Below are 26729 nucleotides of genomic sequence, written 5' to 3' on the forward strand. Positions count from 1 at the left end.
CCCCACCCTCCACCTGCCAGAAAGAGCAAGCCAAGGAGGATAGTGTGAGAAAGAGTAGACCTCTCGGGAGCTTTTGTTTTCCTGCTTTTGATGGCAACGTGGCTCTATTTTCTGATAGAGACAGAGAACTAGGCTTTCCTACCAGAAAACAATAGGACACAGGCAATAATAAGCCTGCCTGGGAATCAAGGTAGCGACGTGGACAGAAGCAGAAAAGGAGACCGCCCCATTCAAAGAGGGCAGCCTCCACTCCACATCACTGTCTCCGCAAGGGGAAGCCAGCCCAGAGTCCCTGAGACACCTATTTCTAGGACAAGCCAGAACCCTTGTCTTTTGGTGAATTCTACCAATTCTAAATATCTGTTCTAACTGTTTAAAAAAAGTATTTAACTTGAATAAAGTAAGTCTGGCAGCCTCCGTTGATTGAGGCAACATTTTTGTAAAGCTGATCTAGGGAAGAATGAGCTATAATCGGCTGATTATAAGCAGCCCTTATAAAGCTGACCTTTTGTGTTGTGACCACAGAAATTAACCCTCAATAGCTCAGAAACCAGGGTCAAACTAAGTCAAGATCTAAATCCCAAGTCAAAACAGAGATGTCTGTCTCAGACACTGGATGTCTGGTTGCCATGACCGTCTATTTCTGCCCGACAGCTTTTCTTATAAATTTCTAGGAGAATTAAAGGGACAGTGTCGAGAATGCAGTTTCATTTCTAACCTCTGGAATGAGATTGCAGCTGACTGGAACATTTTTTACAAGGCCTGATGAGAAAACAGAGAGAGAAGACTCTTAACTGTGAGTGAGGGCGTGCTGTTGATAAACACCTTCTGGGCTGTCCAGGGGACTGGCTGATTTTGATCTTTTATCTTCAGCAGCTAAAATATATGAACGTCAGGAGGGTCTCCGAAGTGCAAGAAGGCCTTTGATGGAGTGGCTGGTGCCTGGGTGTGCGCCTTAACTGCTCCCAGGGCTCGGCTGGGACAGAACCCCCTCTTCATGGGCTCTCACGGTCCTCCCACTCCTTCCTGTCCCCGTGGCTTACAGGCCTCAGGAGCAAGCAGGGGTTCGACCTGGATAGCTAACCCTTAATGCAGCTTCTACATCATAACAGGTGATGCATTTAGGTTGTACATCAAAATAAGGCTGGAAAGGCTCCTTTAAAACAGAAGAGGCTCCCAGAGACAGAGATACAAACCCCAAAGCTTTCCCACAGCTCAGCCTTGGCCGCAAAGGCAACATCCTCCATGGTTACTGCCTCCAAAAAGCAGTTGAGATAGCCTACGTGAAAGAACGTGCAGACAGGCCTGTAAAGTGATGGAGAGAGCGCAAGTCAACTGTGGGGCGAGCTCCCAGGATCTCCTTCCTAACTGTCTGGCGAGTGGCCGCAAGAACCCTCCTGCACCAGAGTCACTTTAATCACACCGCCTTCCAGGTCACCACCCAACACAAGATGCTCAATATGGGTGTTGAAGCCCGCCACCCTGGCTCTGTCTTGACCTTTCCTGCCTTGTCACCCCTGCCAGGGCAGGTCCAGTTGGTTACTCCCCACCTTCCCAACCTTTAAACCATCAAGCGATCCACCAGGCCTTTCCCCTTCTCCTCGGATCTCACAATCAGTTCTTTTCCGGATTTACATTTTATGAAGCTGCCCGTCACAGGCTGGGTTCTCTGGAAATAGAGGGTAAGATGTAAACTGTTGAGAGGCAACCGGGCTGAGATGTGTCTTTGGGACCAACCCCTGAGAAAGGACCGGCAGGGATACAGGAGAGACTAAGGGGGACAGTGCCGTGGAGCAGGCTTGGCAACCCTGACCCAACTGGAGGAAGCGGGGTGGGGGGCAGAGGGGCCTATGATGTCTCAGAGGTGTCCTGCCTGGACTCGCTTGGACTTTTATACCCCCGCCTTGTTTCATCACCAGATGCAGGCAGCCCCAAGAAGAGAGTGGCTTCTGGAAGGTGGCCCCCAGCAGCTGAGGTAGACCTTAAAGGAGCTGGGGGCTGGGGGCTGGAGGGCTGGCTGCTGACCAGCTACTCCACAGCTGGGCAGCTAGTCCTTCTTGGAAAAGAGGTCTGGGCAGCACATCTCTATATGTTCCTCACCCCGCCCCCAGGTGAATCCTATGGGAACCCAGTAATCCAGGGGCTCTAGCAACCCTGGGGGTGCACAAATATGGCCCGTTATTGATATCAACCTGGGTTCTTGGGGTCTTTATTTTTTGATTTATTTACTATATTTGGTTGGTTGCCCTGGGTCTCCGGGGCTGCATGTGGGCTTTCCCGAGGTTTGGCAAGTGAGGGCTACTCTCCAGGTGCACTGCGAGAGCTGCTCCATGCGGTGGTTCCTCCTTTTGGGGAGCAGGCTCTGGAGCACAGACTCAGTAGTTGTGGCCCACAGGCTTAGCTGCCTCTCGGCATGCGGAATCTTTCCGGACCAGGGATGGAACCTGCGCCCCATGCATTGGCAGGCGATTCCTTAACCACTGGAAGTCTTGGATTCTTTAATCAATAGCAGTTGATGAGGCCAGACGAGAAATTCAGGCAAGGCTTTACTGGGACTTGTGCTGCAGCTAGTACTAGGGAGCCAAAGCAAGCAACAGGTGCCCTGGCAGCCCCCGAGACCGGGGCAGGTTGGTCCCTTAAATGGGGTGAGGGTGGGAGCCGATCAGTGGGACTGGTTGGAGGGGTGACTTGCATGGTCTGCCTACCCCCCTGGTCTGCCTACCCCGGCATCTCACAAGTGGAAGGTTTTAGCCTTCCGTTCTCTCACTGTTCATCGTTTGCCCCAACTGCACACGCTCGCAGTTATTTTTAGGCCCTTATGGTTTTTTTGGTATTCTGTATGAGGAGACGTTTTTCCAAGTACAAGCACTGCAGTAACAGGTCCCAGGTCCATTCCTGTCTCACTAGGAATGTCTTTGCATATCACACCCCTCATCTCAGGCATCATGTTGCACGTATGCTAGAGAGCTAGCCTCATGATCTCGGCTGGCTGGTTCCCTAGAAGAGAGCTTCCCAATCAGATATCTGGGGAAAGACAGGCAAAGAAATTTCTCTCTAAAGTCCTTAGAGCAGACAGGAAGATTTCAGGTCTGATACCTGCAGCTTATCCCATTGTGCAGAGTAATTACTAACATTTTTTAAATTTGGGGATGCCCTGCTCTAGAGACATCTATTCTTGGCCCTTCATTCAGTCGCCGGTCATTTACTTTGGGGACCTTTTATTATTCATCAGGCACTGAGCCAACTGTTGGAGAGAGAGTAGGGAACAGGCCACACAAGGTCACTGTCATTGAAACACTTAGGGTCTAGTGGAAAATAAAGGCTGAACAAGTAAATATGGAAACAGAACCACAAATAGAAATAGGGTAAGTGCTCTACGAGAGAATAACAGGGTGGGAGGGTCGGGAAGGAACAGTAAGAGAGGTCAGAGAGACTGGCCAGCCCTGGGAGCCCTGGAGCGGAAAGTGGACGTGAAGTCGCTCAGTCGTGTCTGACTCTCTGCAACCCCGTGGACTGTAGTCCACCAGGCTCCTCCGTCCAGGGGGTTCTGCAGGGAAGGATACTGGAGTGGGTTGCCATTTCCTTCTCCAAGGGATCTTCCCGACCCAGGGATTGAACCCGGCTCTCCCACATTGCAGGCAGATGCTCTACCCTCTGAGCCACCAGAAGGCTCTACCCTCAAAGCCCCCCTGGGGTGGGGTCCGTGTTTAATTCTCAGTGCAAGGGAAAGCAATCGGGGGACTGTGAAGCTGTGGATGTCCTGACGCGGTTTATATTTTCCCAAGAACACTCCTGGCAGAGAATGACTAGGGCAGCAGCACCAGTGACAGGAAAGCCGGTTGAGAGCGTGGAGCAATAACCAGACTCGCGGCGGCGCGGTTAGCTGCGAGCAGTCACGGCGGGTCGGAGGAGAGGAAGGATCCGAAATAGATTGGCAAACAAGAATCAGCCCTTCCTGGGGCTTCCCTGGGGGTCCAGTGGTTCAGACCCCGTGCTTCCAATGCAGGAGCTGGGGGTTCGATCCCTGGTTGGGAAACGAAGATCCTACATGCCATGTGGCTCAGCCAAAGATAAGAATAAAATTATTTTTTTAAAGAAATATTTTTTAAAAAGAACTAATCCTTCCCACCCTCAAGAAGTTTGCATTCTGTTGGCAAGACAGATGTAGAAACTGTTTAATGTAGCAAAATCATTACTTTCATGGAAATAGAGAAGGTATAGAGGAATATGGAGGTATATGGAGCCTAGGGTGGAACATGGAAGACCCCCTGGGCAGATGTAGGTGCTCGCAGTTGTTAAATCTGGGGAGTAAAAATAAGTGTTTGCTGAGTAAACTGATTTTGCCAAGGGGGTGGTGCTTCCAGCAGAGGCTGCAGCCTGGGGAACGTGCCTGGCAGATGTCCAACCATAGGGACCTTGGCAGACGTCCAGCCACGGACCAAGGCGCCACTCACAGTATCCAGACCACCCTGCCTGCACCTTTTCCACTGTGCTTGTCACTCTGTGTATGGAAATCTGTTTCTGACTGTCTGTTTTTCTCCCCAGTTTGAAACTCCTGGGAGACAAGTCTGTGTTCTGATTATTGTAGCAATAGTATTTCTTAATGAATAAGCAAGTCTTCCAATAATGGCGCCACTAAACACCAATCACTCCCTCACTTTGCAGCCCTCCTGGTTGACTTCGTGTCATTTCAAAGGTGATGCCTTCAGCTGTGGTCTCTCTCCAACCAGCTCCCAGAGGGTAAACCCTCTGTCTCCTCTCTCTGTGCCTTTTCATGGGCCACCAGGTACTGATCTACACTCTCCAAGGGCCATCCCAAGACCACTGAATGAAATGAGTGCACGATCTGCGGTAGGTCATCACTGACTAACGGGTTTTTATTCCTTCCTCAGTTGCCAGGATGATGCAGTACTGACTGCCTGCTGCAGAAGGCTCCATGTGCTAAATGCCTCCCAGCATGTCTGCTGAAAATCTTGAGCCATCAGGAACACCACCTCCTCACCCTTCCACAACTTTCCACCACGACACACAGACCTTCTCCTTGACGAAGAAGGTACTAAGGCAGATGAGCAGAATTTAACAGAAGGCCTTTTACTTCCTGAAGAGGATGAGACTCCAGAGAAAGAGCAGTACCTGGAGGAGGAGGCAAATTACCTGAAAGGAGACAATTATCAGTTTGAACAGGATTATCCGTTTGAACAGGATTATTGGGGCCATAAGGATCTGCCGAAGAAAGAGCTCCTGGAAGGGAAAATGTTTCTGTATAAGAAGTTTCTGGAAGCAGGTGAGTATCTGGGGAGGACATCCCATAGGTTGTGGTTCTAGCTCATCACAAGGCCCAGGAAAAAAAAGAACAGGCTTGAGTTAAAGCCAGAGCACAAATGATCAGTCCTACTCACCATGCTGACAGCCTCATGAGTCACTTTTGACCAACCTACTGCAGATTTCAGTAGCTGTGCCCCCAAGCCCTGAGCCTACCAAGCAGACAGGGAGACCTGATGACCCAACGAGAAGCCTCTGTTCCTAAAAAGCAAAACCAGAAAAACAGAACACACCCCCTGATTTGTATCTTTTCCTTTCCTGTTGCACAAGTAACACATGTGCATGGTGGACATTTGAGAAACTGTATACAAGTAAAAAGAAAAAAGCAAAAGCAAAAATCAGTATTATTCAGGGTCTTCCCCAGTGGTCCACTGGCTAAGATTCCACACCTCCACTGCAGGGGCCATGGGTTCAATCCCTGGTTGGAGACCTAAGAGGCCACATGCTGTGTAGCCAAAAAAAAAAAAAAATTCTTAGTTCCCTGACCAGGGGCTGAACCCACACCCCTGGCAGTGCAAGCACCAAATCCTGACCACTGGACCGCCAGGGACTTCCCCAAACCATATTTTTAATTGGTTTCCTATTACTAATCATTTATTGCTTTTGTTTTCTGTTACCTTTTAAAACAGCATGTTGATAAATATCCTTATAGCTAAATTTTATTAATGAGCTCTAATTACTTTCTAGAACACATTTCCATAATGTGTCACCAAGTCAGGAAAGACTAGGACGCTTCCCTGGGTGCCCACTCAGACCCTGGAAGGCATCACCTTATCCTGCTGGTGGGCATTTAACTTTGGAGTGATTTCTCTTATCCTAAGGCTCACATTTTCCCTGTACCGTTTCTGCAGTTGGCAGAAACTCTTCCTTAAAAAGCTGGCAGCTCTTCCTTAAGTTGGGTTTTATCATTTGGCAGTGGCCTCCTTGTGCTATTGCTCCAAGTGGGTAACATGCATTTATTCACAGGCCACGCAGTGTCTCCCTCCCCTTGATGTTATGACTGCATGGCCATATACAACCAGAAACAGAAAGTTGAAAATCCAGGTCATCTGCATCACTTAAATGCTGACCTAGAAACAGAACTATTTTCTGGAACAAGCAACCATCTCAGGCAGCTTGAATCTTTAAATCCCAATCTGACTGTGCACAACCCACATTCTAAAAGCTGGGTGGTTTCGGCAGCCACACAGGTGTTCCACCTTCACATCCTACCCATCAAATCATGACAGATGTATCATCCTATCAATACACTTGTACTGCCCTCAGCAGTTCGGTTAGTACATTGGAGAGGTCGTTCCTCTTGCGGGGAGATTTTCTCTTCTGTGTGTCTGCACCACTGAGCTCCCTCTCAGGATCCTAACAGCCCTGTTCTTCAAGTACCAAGGGTAATTCTAATACTGAAAAACAGCATTCAAGCCATTTCTTTTGCACAGTATGAATCAAGCATTCTTCACATGTCCCCGCTCTGTGTCGGACCTTCGTAAATATATTACCCACCAGAGTAGGACAAATAGAATGCTGTCGAGTGAATGGAACTGTGTGTAAAGCAAAAGCTTTGAAAATAAATGCCCTGCTAGCAAATATTGGCGAGGCACTGAAAAAAGAAACCAAAACTGTAGGAGAATACGACAATGCCTTTAAAGGCACATGCAAGCATATCTTAGTCTATGAAAACTCAGGGTACCGAGCCCGACTGTACAAACCAGATTAAATTAAAGGGGTTTACAAGAGGGTCTTTAATTTTCAAAAGAATTTACATCACGATTTCTTTATGCAGAATTTCTCCCCAAGACCTTAAAGATGTAACTGTTTATCCTTTGTTTTGAACCTCAGTGTCCAACAAGAGTGCTTTCCTGACCCATAACAGATGTTCAGTAAATGCAAACTGGATCAAGTTCAATTTCATTCATTTCACAAAGCCAGGTGTATATATAGACACACACATACACAAACACATTTTTTTCTTGCTTTTTTTGGTTTTCATTTTGACTTTTGATTTTTATGGTGGGGTATAGTTGATTTACAATGTTGTGTTAGTTTCAGGCGTACTGCAACATGGATCAGCTATACGTACACGTATGTTCACTCTTTTTTAGATTCTTTTCCATATAGGCCATTACAGAGTTTTGAGTTCACTGTGCTATCCAGTAGGTCCTTATTAATTAACTACTTTATATATAGTAGTTTGTATATGTCAATCCCAATCACTCATTTATTTTTAAAAACAGCATTGTGAATTCATCAGTGTCTATAAAATGAACCCACAATGGCAAATAGGCTTCCATATCACAGGCTAATGGATGAATTATTAGAGGTCAGAAGGAGAGAGTGCCATGAGCCACTAGTGATGTCTGCTGCAGCATCAGGAGAGGAGGAGGGAGCCTGATGCCATTTATTGATTTGCTGGCAGATGTGGACCTGTCACAAAGAGCACTTCTTTCTTCCTCTCTCAAGAGCTTGACTGCATAGGTGTGAACACCAGTTCTCTCCCATTTATCTCGCATGAGTTTGGGCAAGTCACTTAACTGCTCTTAGTTTTCTTAGCTGTAAATTAGGGATAACACTGAAAGTTGCTCAGTCGTGTCTGACTCTTTGTGAACCCACAGACTGTAGCCCACCAGGCTCCTCTGTCCATGGGATTCTCCAGGCAAGAATACTGGAGTAGGTAGCCTATCCCTTCTCCAGGGGATCTTCCCAACTCAGGCCTCCCGCATTGTAGATGGATTCTTTACCATCTGAGCTACCAGGAAAGCCCAAGAACACTGCAGTGGGTAGCCTATCCCTTCTCCAGGGGACCTTCGCGACCCAGGGATTCAACCAGGGTCTCCTGCATTGCAGGCAGATTCTTTACCAGCTGAGCTACCAGGAAGGCCCATAGGGATAACACTAGACCTACATTATGTGAAGATTAAAGGGGTTAAATTATGTAAAGCATTATGAGCTATGCCAGGCATATAGCATTTTAAGCATATGACCTAGGTAAGTATTAGCTACTATTATAATATATTATCATTCCCTTTACCACTGACTTGTGATGGGTAGGTAACATCCCCTGGCCACATTGCTCTCTTTTGTAAAACGGACATAACAGGAAGACAAGAGAAGACGCAATGAACTAGGGTGTGGGAGGAATCTGTCCCCACCCAACTACTCTGCAGGCAGGTCAGTTTCACAGACTCTCATTGCCCTGGACCAATCAGTGCAGTGTCAGACCAACGACCCCATCCCCTCTCTTCTTTAAAGGGATGATTTTCTCCATGGTTTGTGAGAAAATCCAATAAAACTGGATGAGCAAAACTGAATATCAACGCAGCATCAACTGTTGCTGAATAATCAATAGTCACGTGTGACGGATCTCCCCGGATTTGAACTGGGAGGCTCCAAATCATTTTTGTGAAGCATGGGTGTGAACCTGGGGGTGCCATAGTTAGAAGATCCAGCACAAGGGTGGGCCTTGGACCTTGGGCATGTCGATTAGCTCTTCCAGGTTTCACTTTTGCCATGTGAAAAAATACCCTGTGACTGTGGCAGTGTTCTTTCATTTTCACTCTGAAAATGCTTTGAAAGCACTCCCACACCACACAATCGTCAGGTGTAAAAAGGCATGTCTGATCTCACAAGGTGCAGGAAGGTTCTAGAAGGAAGAAATACAATCTACATTTCTGACATGCTGTCATAGAACAGGAAACCACCCCACAACATGGTCCCTTTTGTTTATTCAGAACCTAAGACCTTCCTATGATATTCTCCTCTGTCCACGGCATTCGCCAGGCCAGAATACTGGAGTGGTTTGCCACGCCCTCCCCCAGGGGATCTTCCCGACCCTGGGATGGACCCCGAGTGTCTCACATCTCCTGCATCAGCGGGCGGGTTCTTTACCACTAGCGCCACCGGGGAAGACCTTCCTAAAGATGAACTCTGCTCTGTGACAAATGCTGCTGTAGAGATGTCACAGTATATTGATTCATAATGTGTCTACTTAATGACATTTTGAGACACACAATCCACAGGATTTGATTTTCTTACCTCTTGCTAGCTCCTCTTGGGCGGCTCTGAATGCTGTTTGACTTAAATGCTATAATTTGGTTGCTGTTTCCAGGTGAGAGTTGGCATCCCAGGGACCATTTCTAAATGGGGAACCTAGCAATTCTGTGTATTTAAAAAGAAAGGCTTGAGATATACTGATAAGGCAGAGACAGGGGAGACAGACAACTTGTCAAGCAGCAAAGTTCACAAATAAGCCAGGGCTTCCCAATCCGGGTGCCTTGAGTCAGCCACTACTGGGGAGAGATGCTGGGTCCCCAGTTCTCCCAGCCTCCACGCTGCTCCCATACAAACAGCATCATTTTCTATGCCTGTCTTGTCCTGAAGGTTAGGAATACAGTCCAGTGACATAGGGTGTCTAGTGTACATTTCAGTCTTTATTTCCATCAAGTCTTCACTCTTTACCTCCCGCCTCTCTTTACAAATGAGGATCCTGGAGTCTGAGAGAGGGTATGTGACTTCTCCAAGGCCATGGAAAATAACTAAGAGTCGGGAGATGCTCCCAAGCCTTCTCTTTCTCTTCTAATCTCTTCTCTTCTTCTCCTTTCTCCCCTCCTTTCATCCTTTGTTTCTGCTTTTTCATAAATCATATGCATATTTTAATAGGAGAGGAGTAACATAAAATGAAGCAAAATCTACTTCTGTCCATTTTCTCGTGGAAAATGTGAAAAGTAGAAAGACATCCCCCCACCTACCAACATCCGAATATAAATAAGGCTGATTCACATTTTAGCAGTTTTATTCTGTCCCTGCTGCTCTCATTTCTCGCGTGCTTGCTGGTCGTGGTGGCCCTTGTTTTGTCTTGATTTTAACCATTTCAAATACGCTGTATATACAAGCCTGTGTTTTACTTTTGTTACTTAGTGCTGTGACCTTCACCTTTGGCCATATTGCTTAATGTTTGTAGCCATCATTTTATTTTTTAGTATTGATGTATTATTGTTATTTGTTTTGGCTGTGGCAGGTCTTGATTGCGTCACGTGGGATCTTCCACTGTGGCAGGCAGTCTTCTCCAGCTACGCGGGCGGGGTGGGATCTTAGCCTCCCAACCAGGGATCAAACTCACACCCCCTGCACCAGAAGGGGGCCTCTACCTGCTGGACCACCAGGGAAGTCCCTGTAGATATCATTCTAATAGCCAAGTAATATTCCTCGGTAGTAGTCTATCTCATGGGTGAGCTATGGATAAGTGTTGAACATTTAAGTTTCTCATTCAAATTTTCTGATTCTCGTTTCCTTACACTTCCACTGCGCCATCCTCTATTCCTAGAACCGATGCTCTATTTTATCCCAATTGTACCTGAAATGCTTGATGTCATATCATTCAAACCCAACAGTCAGGTGATTAAATGACACAAGTATAATTTGTAAAGTGAAATACCATTTTTTACATATTTATGTCCTCTGAACCTCAGCCCTCTTTCCTGCATAGAAAAAAATATCCTTCATCCTGTGGCAGAGGGGGGACTCTATGATAACCCAAAAGATTAACAAAGCAAACTTGAATGTCCCAAATCCACAATTCCATGAAAATTATCTTCTTGAGCTCTAATTTTATAAAAATTTTAACCTCGTAATTTCTAAAGGAAACAGAGAGAACAACAACAACAAAAAAAGCAAAAATAGAAAAATTCTGTAAATCAGGGCTTCTCCACCTCAAACCCAGCATCACATAATTAATGACAGGTTTTTTAACAGAAAGAAAGTTTCCTTTTTTTTCCCCTAACATTGTCTTTCTTTTATTTTTTCCAACAGACTTCAAGGCTCATTCTTCACAAACCCTGCCTGGTCTTAGAGCAAGGTAAAAGTTTTTTGGGGTTTTTTGGGGTTTTTTTCCCGATAAATCAGGGTGAAAATTCATGCTGAGGGCTGATGCTTCGTAGCCTTTGCAGTCCCAAAGACTGGGAGCAGGGGTGAGAATGGGTAGGGGTGCAGGGAGCAAGACCTCTGAGAAGGAGGGGTTTGGGGGTGGTCTCCTAGAAGTCACACACAAAGGACCTCCCAATACTATTCCCCTTTGCCATTCAAGCCACTCACAAGCTGAGAGATGAGCCCCAGGATCCAGAGCCCTGGGCACCCAGAACTATGGAAAGAGCAGGGCCAGCTGAGTCTAGAAAGGAGGTTAGCATGGGGAAAGACGGCCAAGGGCCCTGGGCATCACTTGTAGTGAAGAGGTATGTGAACGCTGCAAGGAAATTGCCATCTTCCTCGCTCAGGCATATTCCAAGCTCCAAATGATCAGGCAGTGAGTATTCGTGGAACTCCTGCCACAGGGCTTGACCCACGCTAGAGGTCACTGCAAGAGCCGTGGACAGAAGCCTCTGTGTGCTCTGCTCTGTAGACACCCCTGCGGGGCAGGGGACACACGAGCTCTGGTTCACAGTCTTTGTCCCCTACATCCGCCCCAAAGGATGACTGGGGGAAGGCGGTCACTGACTTCCAGCGGGGAAGTGGGTTGACACTAGATACAAAGAAAGCACAAGGCTGGCTGGGTTACACTGAGAAGCAGGAATGAAACCTGCTCTAGCGTGCAGGGAAGACATAGGCTATAACTACTTGAGGACCCGGGGCTCCGTACAGGGGCACCCCCTCCACCTGGTGAGGTCGGCTCCCCACTCCCATCCTCCCACCAGCCCCTCTGTATCATGCTTCATGCTTTCAGAGGCTCAGCATCTGCCAGGACCACCCCACTACGCCAATCCACAGAGGGAGTGCTTTCCGGAATCCCCTCCACTTCAGTCACTGACACTCACAGAAGCAAGCAACTTGACGCTGAAGGGGCCTGACAGTGAAGTGACCGGTCAGGCTGTGATGGAGAACAGGACCCCAGAGCCAGGCTACCTGGGCGTGAATCTCAGCTGCTCCACCCAGCCAGCTGTGTGTTGCAGGGCAGCGCTTTATCTTCTGCCTTGGTGTTCCCATCTGTAAAATGGGGACAGAAAGAGTTTCTGCTTCCCCAGGGCTGTGTGTATCTGTGTGTGTGTGTGTGTGTGTGCACGCACACACTCAGTTGTGTCCAAATCTTTGTGACCTCACAGACTGCAGCATGCCAGGGATCCTTTGTCCAGGGGAATTTCCTAGGCAAGAATACTAGAGTGGGTTGCCATTTCCTCCTCCAGGGGATCTTCCCCACCCAAGGATCGAACCTGAGTCCCTTGGGTCTACCTGCATTGGTAGGCAGATTCTTTACCATTGTGCAACCAGGGGTGGGGCTGTGGTGAGGACTAAACAAATACTACAACATTCAGAAAACTAAGATCATCGCATCCGGTCCCATCACTTCATGGCAAATAGATGGAGAAGCAGAGTCAGACTTTATTCTTCTGGGCTCCAAAATCACTGCAGATGGTGAATGCAGCCTTGAAATTAAAAGATGCTTACTCCTTGGAAGGAAAGTTATGACCAACCTAGACAGCATATTGAAAAGCAGAGACATTACTTTGCCAACAAAGGTCCTTCTAGTCAAGGCTATGGTTTTTCCAGTGGTCATGTATGGATGAGAGAGTTGGACTGTGAAGAAAGCTGAGCGCCGAAGAATTGATGCTTTTGAACTGCGCTATTGGAGAAGACTCTTGAGAGTCCCTTGGACTGCAAGGAGATCCAACCAGTCCATCCTAAAGGAGATCAGTCCTGAACATTCATTGGAAGGACTGATGCTGTAGCTGACACTCCAATACTTTGACCACCTGATGCGAAGAGCTGACTCATTGGAAAAGACCCTGATGCTGGGAAAGATTGAAGGCAGGAAGAGAAGGGGACGACAGAGGATGAGATGGCTGGATGGCATCACCAACTCAATGGACATGGGTTTGGGGGGAATCCGGGAGTTGGTGATGGACAGGGAGGCCTGGTGTGCTGCAGTTCATGGGGTCTCAAAGAGTCGGACACGACTGAGCAACGGCACTGAACTGAACTCATGAGGGTGCAGTGGAGCCGGGGTTACCACCCGGGGTATGTGCAGTAAGGGCTCTGGGTCACTGTTAGCCTTCATTCTGCTCCCCAAGAGCTGCCACGTAGAAAACTTAACACATGTAGAACGAGGAGCAAGATGCCCAATCAGCTTTGTTCCCAACACAGGCACCCGTCCAGTCTTTCAGCCGTATTGCTGCTGAGTGTGCTTCTGTCCCCGGGCCCGGCGGGGAGCCCCAGGCCTCCCCTGGGTCTGCCCCCAGGCAGTTCAGTTTGGCTCCCCAGGGTCCAAGGCTGAGCCTGGGGTGCTCAGAGAGGCCCCGGATTTTCCTCACCCAAGGCTGCTGAGAGACTGAAATCTCCACAAATCCTTTTGGGCAAGAAGTGTCCCACGGGTATGTGTTTGCTAAGGTCAGCGGGGAGGGGGCACAGACTCAGGTCAAGTGTTTCCTGGGTTCCTCGTGAGCAGGAAAGCACCCGTCCCTAGCCCACGCACTTCTGCACACCTGCCGTGAAGGTGCCCGGGCACACACCAGGGCCCGTCCCCGCTTGTGAGGCAGCTGCAGGAACAGACATGGAATCTAGGACCAGGGGCCCCGTCCTGCATCCCTGCATTGCTGATAAAGCAGGGCGCTGGTGTTTGGCAACGCAGTCTAGTTTCCCAGGTGCTGAGGTCATAGCAGAGCCCTGGCAGGCACCCCAGGGGACCCTGCATCGTCCCAGCCCTGGGCAGGCGTGGCAGGGAGGGCAAGTGTACATGAGAATGAGCATGACCAGAGCGGCCCTCTGTGACCTCAAGCACAATCCTGGCGCCTGTCAGCCGGCCGCTTTGACTTCTCAAGGTCTGTCCACAGGGACTTGTATTATCTTCTTGAATCCCAGCAACATCCCACCAGCAGGATAAGACACTGAGCTCAGAGGAGTCCCCTGATGCGGCCTCGAGGCCCGGAGCAGGGCAAGACTTGACATCTGCCAGAAAAGCTCGCCCTTCTCCACTAGTTCTTGACCCTTGTGGTCACTTGACTGAAATCCACGCATCTTGCCACTTGCCCCGGGGCCCCTGCCCAGTAGCGCACCCTGAGAACACAGCCACTCTGCCCGGGCCCGCCGGCCAGCACAGACCCACCCCCAGGCCCTGGGAGGTGGCACAAATCTGCCCGTAATGCCCACAGACGCTGAAGGGAGAACGGCGTTCCCGTGGAGCGTTCCTGCATCAGGGAACTCTGAGCCCCACAGGGAACCAGCCCATCTCCTGAAGGGCCGTTGAACTTCTTACTTGGCCTCTAAAAACAACATTGCCTCTAAGAGCCAGCACTGCCCACTCCCATTTTGTCCTCACCTATGGAGGTGTGGTGCAGGGGGGAAGTATGATTATCTAATAGGTGTGGAACATTGGGATATGGGCGTCTTTTTGAATTACGGTTTTCACCATTTGGTTACCATGCGGAAAGCTGCTCTGTAACACAAGGAGCCCAGCCTGGCACTCTGTGACAGTCTAGCGGGAGGGGTTGGGTGGGGTTGGGGGGTAGTTCAAGAGGGAGGTGATATATGTATACTTCTGGCTGAGTCACGATGTTGGACAGCAGAAACCAACAGAGCATAGTAAAGCAATTATCCTCCAATTTATAAAAAAAAATGGTGTGGAAACCAAGGCATGGAGAATTCAAGGGGCTTACCCAAGGTTACTCCACTCTACTCAAAAGAGCCAAGACGCCAACTCGGACCAGCCGACTCCAAAGTCTACTTCCTTCCTACTGTCCATAGTCACTGCCCGCCTTATCAGCTGGGCATTTCCCTCATGCCTGCCTCTGCCAACGGGGCCAGTCGACCTGACATGACAGCAGGGTCAAAAGCCCCTCTCATCCCTCTGACGTGGTTTCCTGCCTACTTAACAGAGATTCCTGAGGAAGGGCACAGTGCAGGGCAAGGTGCTGGGGCCCCTTTTCGATCCCGAGCTCCCAGGTAGCAGGGTCTGCGCCTCACACCCGAGGGCCTGTCCTCGGGCCCTGCAAAACCTTCCCTGAAAATGGTGCTGTGTGCAGTGGGTGACTGGCAGGCACAGACCCCAGTGCTTGACTTGAAGCGCTGTTCTGCTCTGCCTGAGGCAGCAAGGGCGACTGGAATGAGCAGGGTGGTGAGCCGGCAGGGGCAGAGAATGTTCTGGAAGGCTGGACTGTCCATTACGGAAGCCTGGCCCACTGGCCTTTGAAGGCGTCTGCAGATCCTTTCCCTCTAAGTGAGGCAGGAGCTGGCACCCAGAATGGCCCACGGGGCTATTTTCCATTCCCCTGTGATGGTCCTGGGATGGGCGGAAGTCTGCGCGGGCCGGGGAGCAGCTGCCACCACCCCAACCTCCCTGCAGGCAGCAGCCGTGGGGCTTCTAACCCGGCCCCTGCCTGGAGGTGGACCGTCTGTGGCTGGCATCCCTCGGGTAACCATCTTCTTCACTGTCCCTCCTCCCACCCCCTTAACCTGCCAGCAGCAGGCCTCTTCTCGAGGACACAATGCCATCCTCATCGTTTGTGACGCATGAGGGAGAGTTTCTGACCTCCCAGGACCAGAGTACGCAGACGGAGTGGATTTATGAAAGCAAGATGGGTATGGGACCCCACTCCCCACATCCACCTCGAGGCCAGTCTCCAGGGGTGCTGGGGAGACATGGCCTCGCGGGTGTCCCATGGAGGTGGAGCATCGAGGCTAGAGCATTGCCCGTCAGACTGATGATGCATACAGCTTCCTGGGCCATCCTGTCCCTGTGACCCCCTCTTCCCTTCATCCTAGACCCCCCTCAGAGAAAGAGCATCAGCAGAGTGCTATATACCTTCTCCCATCTCCCCCTGTCCCTTCATTAGTTTTCCTGTTCTTGTTCCACATGAACACAGGCCCTATTTCCCGTGGGGACACAGGCCATTTCCTTCCCAGATTACAGGCCGGTGCCCTGGGGACAGAGCCCATCTCTAAATAATCACGTGGTGAGAGGACTGGGACCCACCCCAGAATCTCTATCTGAGCGTGCGGTCAAAGCCAGCCCTGGTTCAGAACGAGCCAAGACCATCCATAGCGGGAATTTGTGTGGCCACAGTTAGGAGACACTCAAGAGATTTTGGCGAGATTGCACTGAGGATCCTAATTCTCAGCCCAGTTAAGCCCAAAGGCCCTTTGCCCTAGGATCCTGGGAATGCACCCCGGAACGGCATCTTCTCTCACCAGGATTAATAATGTAAACCCAACCTTAGTGAGACTGACCCATCACAGGTTCACACATTAGTTTCACACCTGTAGTCATGGCAGCAGTGAGTTGGATTCCCCACCGGCACCTCACTTCCCCGCCCCCACCCGTGCCTGCTCGATTTTGTAGCTCAGATGTGGCTTACATGAAATTAGGAGCCAGAAACCCTATGAGGGAGAAGGGGCAGCGGAGGCAAGCCCACACGAGCCAGGAGTTCCAGGGTGCTGGCTGCCAGCACACGATGGGGAGGACTTTACAGGCTAAGTTGGTGCATGTGGGGGTTGTGTCAGGGGGTTTGTGCTCCGATGGAGCCCCGAAAACTGGAACCATTTCAGAGTCAGTAAGCGTGATGGCTGGGGAAAAAAATCTGAGCACTTATCTAAATATTCATAAGCAGGATTCTGGAAGTCATTTCCTGGGTAATCGCCTGTAAAGTGCCAACGCTAAGCCTGAAAGGAGGTGGGATAGGGAAAGGAGACAGAGGGAGGCTGAGGCGGGGGAGGGGCACCAGGGCCTGTTCACTCCACGGGGCACCTTCCTTCAGAGAGGGGCCCTCTGGAAATCAGTGTCTCATTTGCCACGTTCATTCACGATCCTTTTGGTCTCCAGGCTTAATTATAGAGCCAGTCACGTCTGGATCTAATTTAGGTTTTAAGTGCTCTGTGCATTTGGACTGTAGGGGCATGTTTTCCAGCCAAGTCTCTTTCCACTACTGAGTTCCTTTTTGATGACACCGTATGACGTGTGGGATCTTAGTTTCCCCAACCAGGGATGGAACTGGGGTGCCCCCTGCAGTGAAGTGTGGCGTCTTAACCACTGGACCACCAGGAAAGTCCCCAACGTGTGTTCAGTGTTTAGCACAAGTCTGGCCACCCACAGCAATACCTACTGATCAGATCCTGTGATGCTGGTGGCTTGGACCGAAGGCGTGGAGTGTTGAGCCTCTAAGCCAGGGTCAAGGTCACACCCCAGGCTCCTGCAGAGACATGGGGGTGGTGGCTACAGCCGAGATTGGAACACAAAGAAAAGTCAGCAATTTCCTAAAATGTATGAAGGTTTTTCTTCTCCCTTCTGCCCATGGTTTACAATCAGTCTTTTGGAGAGTGTTAAAATAATAACTGGACAGATTTTACTGGCAATAGCTACATGATTGTGTCTGGCCAGTGGAATGGAGCAAAGAGACTCATTAAGAGACTTCTCTGGAAGAGTGAAGAGTGAAAAGGAAGTGATGGGGAGTGGGGTGCAAGGGGAACCCCAGAAGTATGGAGCTCCAAACAGGAGGTCAGATCTAGTTAGGAGAAGGCGGAGGAAAGTGACACAGGGAAGATGCTCCGTGTGTGATGGGGACGTGCCCCTGCCATGAAGAAAAGCCAGGCCCCCTGCAGCTGGAGGACAGGATACTAAGGGTTCCTGAGCATGGCAGATGCAAAAAAGAATCTGATTGGCCGAGGGCAAAAGCCGCCCATCCACTAGTAGGAGAAACACAACTGAGGCTAAAGCAACTCAAAGTGCTGGTTTTGTGGGAGGCAGAGGGTCCCCAGGGGTGAGCGGAGGTGAGTGTTGGTGGTGATGGTGCTCAGGGTCCAGGACTGGGCATCCCCAGCACCCGCTGCCTGTAAAGATGCAGATTCCCAGGCTTTCTTAACACAATCCCTGCCTGCATCCTTAACAAGATCCCCAGAGGATTCTCAGCACAAGAGTGCTGGAGAACCAGCAAAGCTCTAGGGTAGAATGGATTTCATCAGTGATAGATTCCTATTTTTAAAGCCTCTTTTTTTATTATGGGACTAAGCCATGAAATTAAAAGACGCTTACTCTTTGGAAGAAAAGTTATGACCAACCTAGATAGTATATTCAAAAGCAGAGACATTACTTTGCCGACTAAGGTCCGTCTAGTCAAAGCTATGGTTTTTCCAGTGGTCATGTATGGATGTGAGAGTTGGACTGTGAAGAAGGCTGAGCGCGAAGAATTGATGTGTTTGAACTGTGGTGTTGGAGAAGACTCTTGAGAGTCCCTTGGACTGCAAGGAGATCCAATCAGTCCATTCTGAAGGAGATCAGCCCTGGGATTTCTTTGGAAGGAATGATGCTAAAGCTGAAACTCCAGTACTTTGGCCACCTCATGTGAAGAGTTGACTCATTGGAAAAGACTTTGATGCTGGGAGGGATTAGGGGCAGGAGGAGAAGGGGACGACCGAGGATGAGATGGCTGGATGGCATCACTGACTTGATGAACGCGAGTCTGAGTGAACTCCGTGAGTTGGTGATGGACAGGGAGGCCTGGTGTGCTGCGATTCATGGGGTCGCAAAGAGTCGGACACAACTGAGCGACTCAACTGAACTGAACTGATTGAACCCCATACTCTCCATGGAGTTGAAACTCACCATTCAAAAAACTAAGGTCATGGCATCCAGTCCCATCACTTCATGGCAAATAGATGGGGAGACAATGGAAATAGTGTCAGATTTTATTTTCTTGGGCTCCAAAATCACTGCAGACAGTGACTACAGCCTGAAATTAAAAGACACTTGCTCCTTGGAAGGAAAGCTGTGACAAACCTAGACAGCATATTAAAAAGCAGAGACATCATTTTCCCAACATAGGTCTGTATAGTCAAAGCTATGGTTTTTCCAGTAGTCATGTATGGACGTGAGATCTGGACCATAAAGAAGGCTGAGCACTGAAGAACTGATGCTTTCAAATTGTGGTGTTGGAGAAGACTCTTGAGAATCCGCTGGACAGCAAGAAGATCAAACCAGTCAATCCTATAGGAAACCAACCCTGGATATTCTTGGGAAGGACTGATGCTGAAGCTGAAGCTCCAGTCCTTTGGCCAACTCATGAGAAGAGCTGACTCATTGGAAAAGACTTTGATGCTGGGAAAGACTCAAGAAGGAGAAGGGGGCAGCAGAGGATGAGATCGTTGGATGGCATCACTGACTCAGTGGACATGAATCTGAGCAACCTCTGGGAGATAGTGGAGGACAGAGGAGCCTGGCAATGCTACAGTCCCAGGGTTGCAGAGTCGGATAGGACTTAGTGACTGAACAACAAATTCAACCCCAGGCACCAGAAACACCTTTTTACACGGACTCTATAAACAGCACTTTGAAACAAACATGGAGGTATAACACCCAGATAAATAAATCCTTGAAACCTGTTACTACAGAGAGTGGCAGGTCTGACACTCAAGGAATGCTAAAGGCACCAGAAATGCCTCGTGGCTTGGGCGACGAAGCAGGCTGGAGGAGGGCCGGAACGACTATTTATGGCCCCAGGCGTCTACACCACCAAGCACAGAGCAGGGTCATAAACAAAGTATACCAGAAATTCTAACACAGAGCATTATATCCCCGCTGGTAGAAATCCTCAAAACTTGCTGCCCACACACACACACACAATAAGCACCTATAAATATTTGTTACATGCTTGTGAAACTGCTGTTGAGTCCTCATCAGACTCCCGATCAGATATGATGATGAGAGGGTGCACCCTTTCCTCAAGAGACAGTCTTGGTAGGCAAGGAGCCGTATGCAGACATTCGTACACGTGGAGAACAGTCTATGATCAAGGTGGGCCAAATACTGAGAGCAAAATGACCAGGAGGAGCCAGCGCAGGATCAGTAAGAACCGATCAAGGACTTCCCTGGAGGTCCAGTGGTTACTAATCTGCCTGCCAATGCAGGGGACACAGGTTCCATCCCTGGTCGGAAGACAGCACATGCTGAGGAGCAATGAAGTCCGTGAGCCACAGCTACTGAAGCCTGCCCGCCCAGAGCCCGTGCTCTGCAACAAGAGAAGCCACCGCCACGAGCAGCCCACACGCGGCCCACGCCAGCTGAGACTAGAGCAAAGCCGTGCAGCAACAAAGACGCCGTGAGGCCACAAATAAACAAATACTTTATGAAAAAAAACAGATCGAGTGATGCTGGCTCTTATGTCACTTTGTGACAAGGTCATTAAGTCAGGGGCTGTGGTAAAGCAGGAGGCCTGAGTTCCAAAACATGTTTCATTTTCAGAGCCTTCCTGATGTTCCTATAGACAAGATAGACAAACACGAGGTGGGAGCATCATGATCACGACGGCATGGCCGCTGTGGAATAAGCATCCGAAGAATCTGTTTAAGGATCGAGTCCACCCGTTTTCCAGTTGGGGGCCACGGTGCTCCGTCCAGCACACTATTTTATCATAGACTCATAGATGTAGGGGGAATACTGATACCTGCACACGACTGGAAGCGGTTGAGTCATGATGATAATGTGATCAGATTCTGAAAGGTCTTGACAGCCAGAAACCCTGGATCAGGACTGGCTAAATAAAATAGAATGCTCATTTAGATTAGGCCCTGCTTGTAGGCCCACAAATACAGAAAGGAGGACAAGGGGGGAAAGCCCTGTCTGCTCTAGATGACTTACTCAACCACAGGCTCCATAAGTCAACAGCATGACTGATGTGACGGCCAGAAGCTTCATATAAGCAGAAACAACTACAAGGGTTTGGAGAGGGAGATGAGCCCTGCTGCAGCCTGCACCCCAAGAGCAGCCCAGGGCAGTGTTCACTTAGAAGGATTCCACCCTCCATGGGGACCAGAAGTGGACTAGCTGACACTCAGAGGAGAAGCTGGCATGAGGCCGGCCTGGAGGTAACATCGCCACGGACAACTGCTGAAGCAAACGAGGCCATTAAGTCTGGAAGACACGTGAGTCTGAGACAGAATAAGTGCCTTCGAATATCTGATGAGCTGCCACACAAAACGAGAAAACGAGACCTGGCCTCCCCATCTGCACAGAAGGGCTGGAACAAGGCAGCTTGAGGAAAATTGGTTAAGAAAAGGAAACGGGTCCCAACGGCCGGAGCCATGCACGGTAGAATGTGTGTTCTTAGTAATCAGAGAACTACTTCCCTGGTGGCTCAGAGGTTAAAGCGTCTGCCTACAATGCGGGAGACCCGGGTTCAATCCCTGGGTCGGGAAGATCCTCTGGAGAAGGAAATGGCAACCCACTCCAGTATTCTTGGAGAATCCCCTGGACGGAGGAGCCTGGTGGGCTACAGTCCATGGGGTCTCAGAGAGTCAGACACAACTGAGCGATTTCACTTTTCAGTAGTCAGAGAGCTCTCTGTCTACGGAGCGCTCAGTCTTAGCTGCCGGGCTGGCAGCATGGATCCTGCCCTCGTCAGGGAGGCTTTGCATCCATAGATAAGATCCATGTCCACAGACAGGGCTCAAATCCTAATGCTCCCATGAGCAGGGAAGCAGAGATGGGTGCAGCTCGCCTCTGCTTTCCTATCATGGGCCTGCTCCTCCCTGCTATTAGGAATGGAATGTAGTGTGTGTGTGTGTGCATATGCAGAGGAGGAAGAAGGGCAGGTAGGGGTCAGGGGAGCAAAAAGGAGCAGGGATCACAAAATTCTAGAAAACATTGGCTCAGATGGTAATGAATCCGCCTGCAATGCAGGAGACCTGGGTTCAATCCCTGGGTCAGGAAGATCCCCTGGAGAAGGGAATGGCAACCCGCTCCAGAATTCTTGCCTGGGAAATCCCATGGACAGAGGAGCCTAGCAGGCTACAGTTCATGGGATTGCAGAGTCAGATATGACCGAGCAACTAACACTTTCACTTTCAACCAAGAACTTTAGGAAAGTTCTCAAAAACTATAGTAGCCTCTCGTGGCATAACTCATCTGTACTAGCCAGGCCCCAGGGCCTCCCCACTGGCCCTCATTCTGCTCCTCTCTGGGAGCTCTTGATCACAGAACACAAGAGACACCCACTTCCTACAGTGACACCGTTATAAGGTGTACCCCGTTATAAGCCCACACGGCCTGGAAGCCACTTGGCTCTGTGGTTCCTATAGAAGGAGGAATACCCTTCAGGTCTCCCCAGCCATCCCCTCTGTCCTGGGGACCCTAACTGACCAGACAAGAAGAGGGCCTGCATTTCCCAGCCACTGTTTACTGCAGCCCCAGAGTTAAGTCAGCAAAGCTAAGAGGAAGATATGGGCAGAGGAAGCACCCAGTATATACCAGCAGTGGCCTCCAACCCAAGTTTTCTCCTCCGTGGATCAACTTTGGGTGCTAAGAAAGAACCTCAGACCCTAACTGTCCAATATGAACCCACTGAAAAGTATAAGGTTAAAACTGTCAATGGCCATCATCTTCTGCCATTTAACAGTGCTTTCAAAATCAAGAGCGCCACGAGAGGAAGAATCAACAATGACGCTGGCCACCTTCAAGTCTGAGTCACAAGGTATCATTTCAACTTTATAATTTTACAATGATTTTAAATGACTCATGGAAGCTTCAGGTCCATCTGTGAGATGGTGAGAAGCACGGAATTAGCATGCCTCAGGCCAAAGAGAGTCCTCATGTAATCATTTTAGACTAGGGCAGCCTTCATTAAGGTCAGTGGGCCAAAGCCTTATTTCTAGAACTTGAAGTCAAGGCTCAGGGAAGAAACTTCACCAAAGGGTAAAATGCTTTTAATTGTGAGTTAAAATTGAGTTTTGAAAGGGGAGGGAATACTATTCACCACTAGAGTTAGGAAGATAATGGATTACCCATTTTCAATGTGTTCCACAACAACTACTGTGTATGAAATTATATTTATTGTACACCTACCGTGTTCTCAGCAGTGGTACGTCCATCTTCATATGGACAAAGCTATCCTACCCTCTCAGAACGTAAACTCGAGTGGAAAAGACGAACCGTGAGCCAAAGGAGGGGACTGGACGTGTGCTGAGCATAAGCTACCGCTCCACCTGCTGGAGATCACGGGAGCCTCTTATCCTACCAAACGCAGTCTCCGCCCCGGTCTCTCCAGACTCTTAAGGGTGAAGAGTTCACCATTCCACCTCCTATTAATCATTTTTCCTATTTGCTTTCAGCCTTTGTTCCCAGTGAAGAACCCCAAATGGCAGAAAATGGTGAGTCCCACATAACCTAACCAAAGATCCCTGCTCCCTGCACAGTGTCTGGGAATGGTGCCTCCCAAGTGGGCGGGTGCCTTGCTGGTCTGGCCAGTGCTGAGTCCTAGAGAGAATCGAGGGAAGTGCTGGGCACACAGTCCACGAGCCCGGAGGTGCTTCCCTGTCCTTAACTGAAGAGGGGAGACAGAAACAGAAAGAGGGTCTTGGGAGTGAGAAAGAATGGCCTGGGAACAGCCCAGAAGTCCATCTCTCTACTCAAGGTCTGTACAGGGACACCCGCATTTCAAGAGGGGCCAGGCAGTCAATGACTAGCTTCTCTGAAGTCTGGGCAGCAGGGCTTAACTGGGATGCATGGGTCCCTCCAGACAGACTCATTCCATGGCACCTTGGCAGGGAATGAATAAGAGCCCCTCAGATGGTACCCTTAGAGCGTGATTCAGTTTTTACTAAAGGAGGGGACAGCTGAATCCTCTGAGGGAGAAGGACAGGGGAGGAGGTTGGGTTTTGGTGGCAGAATCCCAACTTGTACACATCGCTCCACCAAAATCCTACAACTAACCAGACCTAGTCTATGGTTTGGAGGCAGGTGTGGCAACCCACTCCAGTGTTCCAGCCTGGAGAATCCCATGGACAGAGGAGCCTGGCGGGCTACAGTCCATGCGATTGCAGAGTGGGACACAACTGAAGCAACTTAGCACACACACATCCTTTTATTGAATAAAAACAACGGAGGGAGGGTGAACTGCTGGGATGGGGGCAGGGAGGCGCAGGGTTACCCGCACAGGAGGCTTATCAAACAAACTCTTTCTCACTCTAGAATCTTCTCGATCTTATTCCATTTCCAGAGAGGAGAGCCAGGGCAGGCTAGTGCTGCTCAGACTTTCCTGTGCGGAGCATTCACCCAGGCCTTGTGTTAAAACACAGACCCTGAGTCCAGGGGCCCGAGGGTCCGCGTTTCTCACGAGCTCCCGGCAGCAGCTCCTACAGGCAGGGTGGCGGAGCGGGCAACAGGCCCGAGTTTCACCCCTGTGCCCACTTCTCCAAGCCGGCCTGGGGGCAGTCGCCTACTGCTTCTCTCCTCCGTGTCCTGGTTTAGAACGCGGGGATCTGCCCTATGCGGCAAACACACAGGACTCCAACATCCACCCCAAATTCAGAAGGCGTCCTTCTGTCAGGAGAAAACAGCTGCTAGAGGAGAGCCATTGGCTGGGAGGAGAGGAGTTAAGACCTGCTGGTAATCAGTCCGGGAGAGACGTCCCACTCCAGGGAGTGCTATGTGCCCGGCTTCGTCGCGTTGGCGCTGGTCCCCTGAGCCGCCCTGAAGATGAGCTCCATGGTCCCCGCTACACGGACGAGGGGCCCAGGGTGCAAAGGGCTGAGTGACCCACTGGGAAGGCCCTGGGTTACAGGGCCACCACTCGGGAACCTGGCCTGACACCTCCCCCGCCTCCCCAGTCCTCCCATAGGAGAGGGAAGATAATCCCACTAGAACAAAGGTAGACTTAGACAGAAATCCCCAAAGGGAAAGTTAATTAGGACTAAAGCTCTTCCTTCTCCTCCTGCCACAGTTAAAGCTGCGTTACTGAGGATTTACTAGGCTTGTCTTGACACGTAGACCGGCCGGTTGATGCTAATAAGGTTAATGATTTCAAGGAAACAAATGCCTCTGAACACGGCTGCTCCCAACTCTGGCCTGCCAAGTCCCCTTCCTCCCTTGACAAACACCTACTTCTGTTCCCCCCCCCCTCAAATTAAGTGTCTATTATTCAATAAAGCCTATTAAAAGACGGCACTGACAAATCACAGGGAGCTGCTGAGCTAGCAGGGTCAGAGGCAGGCTCCTCTCCTCCATGGCTGGCAGGCACATCCTCAGAGAACCTTGCTCAGGGGCTCTGCACCTGGCCTCCCCAGACTCGCGCTCTGCCAGCTCCACTACTCCTGAGGGCTTGCCTGAGTTCCCGTGGGTTCTCAGCAGGTTTTCTCAACAAGAAGAAACTTCTCCAGGCCACAGCCCAGGAGGACAGTCTGGGGACACAGTGTTCTGGAAGGGAGCCGAAAGGGCCCCTGCCTTTGCCAGTTGTGAGCCCCTCAGTGCAGAGGGTGTGTGCTTGGAAGGACTTGGCGGGAAAGAACTACCAGTGTGGGGGCGAGGGGGCACTCTGGCCACACAGGGACCCCTGCAATGAGGCAGGTTTCCACAAGGAAGAAGCCGAGGCTGGGGTGGGAGGTCTGCAAGCAGAGAGGCCCCGGGCCTGATGTCAGGACACGCAGATCCAGCTGGGTGGAGCTCACCATCCCTCCAGGGGCCCAGAGGAGTCAGCGTTTCCATTACTGAACCAAAGTCCAGAGGCAGTGCAGAGATATCATGTATGGAGATGACAAAGAACGCCCCTCTCCACCCCCAGAGACCCATGAGACAGACTCAGTCAGCCCAGCATCACCCCCGGTAGATGTGCAGGGCTTTCTGAATGGCCCAGAGAGGAGGGGCTGGTGTCATCCTGGAGCCGAGACAGAGGCCACCATAATTTCCCCGGGGTTCCAATCATCACGTACGAGCCCTGTCCCCCCGGCTCCAGCTCAGGATCCACACCTTTCCCGGAGCAGGGAATCTAGGCCCAAGTTGTAATTATCCGTTCCTCCCTTCAATTCGCACCCCATCCACACTGGAGGTCTCCAGCCCCTCTCCTGGCCCATCGTCACCAGGCTGTGGTTGACCTTGAGAACAAAGGCATCTGCCATCTCCCAGAGACTTGTTTTCTGTTTTTTTTTAAGCTCACTGGCTTGGGGATTCATCTCTTAACGCTTTAATTAGCAATTACGAACCATCTGCAATTCTGGAAATGGGCAATTTTTGACAAAACTGACAGGAGATAGGAATATTTCTCAGGATTTCCAAGAGAAAATCACACTCCGTCAGAATAAATCTCTCTGGGAATAAGATCTAAATTCCTCTCCAGGGCCTACTAGGTCCTCCGAGAGCTGGCCTTGGCCCTCCCAGCTCACCTCACTCTCACTCCCCTCCACACATACTGCGCCTCCTGCAGTTTGTCAGATACCTCAACAGGCTCCCACTGCCTCCCACCTTAGGGGCTTTGCACCTCCTCTGCCCGCCCCGCGCCCCCCCCGCCAGGGATGGTCCTCCCCAGCCATCTGCCTGCTCACTCCCTTGCTTCGTGCAGGACTCACTCAAATGTCACTTTGTCAGATGCACCTTCCCTGACCACCAGAAACACACACTTTCCTAAATCTGCCACTGAGGTGCCCTTTCATTCCTGTTTTACTAATGTCTCCAAGTCAAA

The 26729-nt window shown here is 50.2% G+C and overlaps 1 protein-coding gene across 1 annotated transcript in view; it reads left to right on the plus strand.

The window, feature by feature from the left end:
* Window positions 4257–26729, plus strand: part of ERICH6B (glutamate rich 6B) — a 52911-nt gene continuing 30438 nt past the window's right edge. The window contains exons 1-2 of the mRNA XM_018056313.1: window positions 4257–4278; window positions 5033–5284. Of these exons, the coding sequence (XP_017911802.1) occupies window positions 4257–4278; window positions 5033–5284 (274 nt within the window). The remainder of the gene's footprint in view (window positions 4279–5032; window positions 5285–26729) is intronic.

The sequence above is a fragment of the Capra hircus genome, chromosome 12, assembly GCF_001704415.2.
Source record: "Capra hircus breed San Clemente chromosome 12, ASM170441v1, whole genome shotgun sequence".
Taxonomy (NCBI): domain Eukaryota; kingdom Metazoa; phylum Chordata; class Mammalia; order Artiodactyla; family Bovidae; genus Capra; species Capra hircus.